This window comes from Diabrotica virgifera, chromosome 4 (genome assembly GCF_917563875.1).
Source record: "Diabrotica virgifera virgifera chromosome 4, PGI_DIABVI_V3a".
Lineage (NCBI taxonomy): Eukaryota > Metazoa > Arthropoda > Insecta > Coleoptera > Chrysomelidae > Diabrotica > Diabrotica virgifera.
The window spans coordinates 93,301,861-93,307,860 of NC_065446.1; the positions used below are offsets into that span (position 1 = coordinate 93,301,861).

At 33.7% G+C, this 6,000-nt stretch overlaps 1 protein-coding gene across 1 annotated transcript in view; it reads left to right on the forward strand.

The window, feature by feature from the left end:
- LOC126883072 (ornithine decarboxylase antizyme 1) overlaps positions 1-3,612 on the forward strand; it is a 60,343-nt gene extending 56,731 nt beyond the window's left edge. The window contains 1 exon segment of the mRNA XM_050648290.1: positions 1,666-3,612. Within this exon segment, the coding sequence (XP_050504247.1) occupies positions 1,666-1,809 (144 nt within the window). The 3' untranslated portion in view covers positions 1,810-3,612.
- Positions 3,613-6,000: the final 2,388 nt, after the last annotated feature.

Here is a 6,000-nt window from a genome sequence, read left to right on the forward strand (position 1 = left end):
ACCGGCCTCTTTCCCTGTATTCTAGCATTTAGTGCTCTTTTTGGTAGCCTATCCTCTCCCATTCTTATCACATGTCCGGCCCATTGCAATCTTTGCATTCTAATGAAGTCTGACAGGGGTGCTTACTTATACAGATGATAAATTTCGTTGTTGTATCGACTTCTGAAGATTCCGTTTTCCCTCACACTCACAGGTCCTAGTATTCTCCTCAGTACTTTCCTTTCGAATGTGTCGAGTTTGTTTTTGGATGTTTCTTTCAGGACCCAGGCTTCCCTGTCATAGCATGTTATTGGTCGAATTATAGTTTTATAGATTCTCATCTTTGTATTTCGGTGAACACTTTTAGACCGTAATATATGGGAGAGGGCAAAATAAGCTCTGTGTGCCAGCGTTATTCTCTTCCGTATTTCTCCATCTTCTGATCCGTCGGCATATATTTCTACTCCCAGGTATGTAAACTTTCCAACCGGTTCAATGGCATCTTCGTTGAAAACCCTGCCTAACACTTATAGGTCGTAACAAAAGAAATTAGAAACTATCGCTTTTTCTGCTAAAACTTGGTACTCCTGGTGGCAAGACAGCCAAAAATCTATCAGTGGTATTTTGTCAAGTATGTCTTTAAGTGCCCTGTCACACGATAGTTCAGTTATACTGACTCAATATCTATATCCAGAAGTCTTGTCTCGGATTCTACGTCCATTGTAAATGATTCCCTATCCATGCTTTGTTGCTGTGGATGGGGGGAAAATATTCCTTCAGATTTGCCCCAGTCCTAGCAGGTGTTCCTTGAAATCTCATCCGGCAATGATTCACATTATACTCTTTTTGTAGTTCTTTTAGCTTTGTAATTTCCTGCTTCCGCGCGACGTGTCCACAAATTAAGTTTTTGTTGCAGCTTCCACCTTCTCTGGTACTACATTGCTACCTTGTAATGGCATATTTAAATTGTTCAAGAAGTCAAAAATATACCAAACAGAGGCTACCTTGATTAACCAATTGACATCATGAAAACTGTCTTTAAATTTAAATATTGCATCCCTAGCCGTTGGTGGATGTTGTAAGAATATTGAAATTTCTTCCTTCGATTCAATTAAAGTTTTTTAAAGCATTCCATTTGGATAGCCAACGCACTTCGCAGTGTAAAAGAAGATGTTCATGTGAAACGGCGAGGCGAGGCGACCCGGCGCTTTGCTTTCATGGCCCGGTACCGGGTCGCAACCCACCATTTGGGAAACGCTGTTCTAGATCATAATCATTCTTTTAATGACCAATTTCAAATTCTCCATATTCAAAATTATTAGAATATATGGAAATTGATGAATTAAAAAATACTCAAACGTAAATAACGCCATGTAACATAGTTCTATGTAAAAAGGGCACATTAGACCACATAGAAAAATCAACTGTACCAACGTAACAAATCAGTATATCGTAATATTTGGTATAATACATGTAGACACCAAAAATTATTCTCCCCAAGAAGGCACAATGGTCTATAGTCTATAGTCTATAGCCCCTTATTGCACCTACCTACCTACCTCCTCAATTTCAACGCAATTTAAGAAGTTTTCAGTTTTGTCGGCACCCCTCGAGTGCAATTTTTTTTCCATTACTGGCGTATATTATGTGGACCAAAAGCGTTTAATATCGTTATTTTACTTTCAGGTATTCGCCGCCGATCGACCGGACAGAGCCGTATTAGTCCGAACTTTTATGTTCTTGGGCTTTGCGGTATTGTCTCCCACGTCTCCGTTGGTGCCGCCATCTATGGCCAACGGCAACGTATGCATGCTCTACAACATCGAATGAAAAGCTCCAAAACGAAAGCCTCGGACGTCGCAAGTTTTGTTCACGTTTTTAACCTATTTCGAGTAGAAATTCGCAAGTTAGATGGCGCTGTACAATAATTCCAATATTTATTTTAAAGTCTAGCAAGCTATCTAAAGACGGGATCCCATGGAGTATGGCGTGGCACACTTCACCGGTTTGCGTCGGCAAAGAGAAATAGAAAATACATAATAGTGAAAAGAAAAGAGACCACGTTACTGTGAAATTAATAAATATTTACTTTTTGAAAAAATCGATTGCACCATCTTGTCCCCTAGAGTCTAGAGTATCAAGGTACACCACCAGTGTTGGCGGTAGATATTTTAGTAGGTTGGTTAATTCAAACAATGAGAAAAATTACAACACACCATCGTTAGACCACAAAATTATCAACTTTGAACTGTGCTCATTTACCGACAAACGACCGGACAAGTCACCCCCCTCCGCTCAGGCCATAAATAAAGAATTTGGTCTTTGTTCAAGTTCAAGGATAGTAAATCACACGTTCTGAGAGAAATAACGCTATTTCACGTTGCGCTGTTACCGTATTTAGTTTTATCTTTTTCTATTACATATTTTTTGTTTCGCAAGGCGTGCCACGGCACGTTCTGTTGGATCCCAGCTTAAGCGACTCGTTAATATTTCATAAAACAAGACCATTTCATAAAACAGGTAAATCCCTTGTTTATGGAATTTCACACCTAGAACAACAGCATCCCACTCAGCTGAATATGAATGAGTCTCTTAGATAGCGTGTTAGACTATACAACGACTAAAGAATACGCTGCATTCGTTTTTAAACTTAAACTTCAAATTTGTTTTTCTCTAGCTGTAGATTTTAAGTATTTCTGTAACAGTAAAATTTGAGTAATTTCAAATGATACATTAAACGATCTAAATATTTACCTATATAATCTGTAATGAAATTGTACACCACCATTGCTTCTCCTTTTATGCTACATTTTTTGAAGGAGTTATAGTGCTTCAACTACATATTTTGAAGAGATTCATTTGGGTTTACTTTGTTTTAACCCGTTTCGTCATAATTTTTATATTTTTTTGCATTTCCCTTATGCTTCCTTCAGAAATTCGCTCTTTTAACGTTATTGTAGTTGCAGTAGAACAAAATAATTTAAAAATGTTTAACAACATCAAAAGGACGGTCGGTACTGAAGAACTATTTTAGGTTAGAGAAGATTACCCTTGAAGAAAATGTAGCAGACAATGGTTTTAACTTGTTTTGTAGCTTTTGTGATGTTTCTCTTTAAATTTAAAACGTAAACACAGTATCTAGATTCGACATAAATCAAAACTTTTATACTTTGTGTTGTGAAAATTTAAAATTGTTCAATTTAATGTTTGTGTTCCACTGGGTTGTTTTATTTTATTACTTATTTTTGTAAATTTTTAACCGAATCGGTACTGTGTGGTACATTCAAAGCTTAGGTTAAGTGTTAAGTATAGTATATGCTTATGTAGATATCCAACGAATGTGAACAAAACAAGACGAAAAATACTAGATTTAGTGCGGAAAGTTTATTAAGCCCCTTCAACAAAAATGCGTAAAATAAAAAAAAATGTCTAAAATGTCGAAAATAACAAAAAAAAATATGTATTACGGTTAATTATTATTTTTAAGTATATGATATCACTTTGTTTATAAATATTCATACCAATATCTGTATCGTTAAGAGTGGAGATTAGAATTAGGTAGTTCTTGTGAGTTATACTTTATTTTCAGTGTAATACTATTTCTTACGTAATAAATTAGTTAATATTAACTTAGATTGTGGTTTTATTAAGCTGTGTTAATTGAAAAGGTTATTCTGATAAAGTTAGATAAATATGTTCCATTAAAATTTTGGATTCATTTTACAATATGGAAGAAGCATGTAAGGAAAACGTGACCTCAAGTCACGTTAAATAGATATCACAGATAAGCAAGAATTAATCAATTAGGATTATAACGCTGGCGCACAGTGGTTCCAAATGCCGAAAACGTGGTCATGAACCTTTAAAAGCGTATATTGTTTATGGGTCATTCCATTTCAAATCACTCAATTGGGGAGCAAAAAAAAATTTTGGACCTCCGATTTGTCTGAAAATTAGTATATAGCTTCTGCGGGACGTAAAAATAAGATATTTAAGGTCAAAAAATCTTCTTCTTCTTTTTTCTCAAAATGTTATTTTATGCGATTTTACAGTGATTTGGTGTTTATTTATAAAAATTTGCATTTTCTATCGTAAATTATTAATAGAAAACATAATATTTTAATAGAAGGGACTCAAAAATGTCATTATATGGCATTATAACAAGTTACTTTGATTCAAAACAAGCTTTTGATCAAATTTTATAGTGTAGAAAACGTTAAAATACTGTTTTTTACATTTTTCTCCATTCTCAAAATACATCATAATCGATTTGGCTGAAAATTTGCCCACAGATAGACAAAACATAGGACTTTAAGTGGTGAGAAGGATTTGAATTATATTACAATACCAAAAAAGTTACATGCAATATTATAGTCAAAAATATAGGAGTCTACTGTAAGTAAAATTAACTCGAAAATATCGACCTCACGACGAAAATTGTTAAAAAGAAATTGTAATAATTGTAAATACGATTTATTTGGAACAATTTCAGTTCCTACCATTTTTGTCGAAAAGTTAAAAATGGCGGAGATATTGAGCAAAACAGGTTCTCCTTTAAAATCAAGATGGCGGCTAACGTAACGGAGGAATTCATTCGTGATTTTAACTTTAGGCTACTGTTGACTTCCCTAAAGATCAGAAAAATAAAATTTTGGGCAGCTCGGCATTCAAGGTCAAATGCTATCCCGACTGGACTAATATATACTTTTGAGTCTGATATTACTGCATGTAACTTTTTTGGTATTATAATATAATTGAAATCCTTCTATCCACTTAAAGTCCTATCTTTTGGTTATCTGTGGGCAAATTTTCAGCCAAATTGATGATGATGTATTTTGGGAATGGAGGAAAATGTAAAAAACGGTATTTTAACGTTTTTTACACTATAAAATTTGATCAAAAACTTGTTTTGATTCAAAATAATTTGTTATAATGCCATATGATGACATTTTTGAGTCCTCTCTATTAAAATATTATGTTTTTCATTGATACTTTACGACAGAAAATGCATATTTGTTTAAATACACCAAATCACTGTAAAATCGCATAAAATAACATTTTGAGAAAAAAAGAAGAAGATTTTTTGACCTTAAATATCTTATTTTTACGTCCCGCAGAAGCTATATACCAATTTTCAGACAAATCGGAGATCCAAAATTTTTTGCCTGAGTGATTTGACATGGAATGTACCTTATACATTTTGGAATTACTTTCGTTCTTAAGAGTTTTTGGCATCGCTGATTACGAATCTGGCATTATTTTTTCTGAAAAACAAAATGGCGGATCCAACATGGCGGAAATAAATTGAAAATATCACTCAAAAAGGAAAATTTTTTGTAAAATTTGGTAGGTTAAGGTAGCTGATTACAAATCTGATTACTTTTTTTTTTAAACAAAATGGCGGATCCAATATGGACGAAAGAAGTTCGAAAATTTTATTTGAGCCGCATTTTTGTTTAAAATGTTATACTATAAGGGACTTTTGAAGCTGCTGATTACCAATACATTTTCTTTATGAAGTACAATATTCAGAACCTATTACTTATGTACAAGCCCATACATACTCAACAATCGCCAGAATCATGTAATATGCGTCATTTCCCACTTTTGTATTCAAACAACTGCCAGCAATGCATAGGCAGCTAAACCAAAGTGATTCTGTACCTCCTTACTATATATTTTAAGATTAATAAACATTAGTCGCAGAATTTTGTACTTTTGGAATGCATCTTTACAAATTTTTAATTATTTCAAGTATATTTTTACTATTTATGCATTAACAAATTTAAGGCATTTATTATTAATAAATGTTGATTTAAGTTACATCTTACATTACTACATGCTTAAAAAGAAGAATCTGCTTTACAGCGATAAAATTGATAAACTACAAAACGTTTTACAGCGTTTTCAATATACGAGTTCTTTTTCACTTTCCCTGCCGGCCAAAATAACGCCGGACATGGCCCACTTGTTCCTGAGTTGTGAACTAGAATACATCCAGTCTGATCCTCATACCTGCAT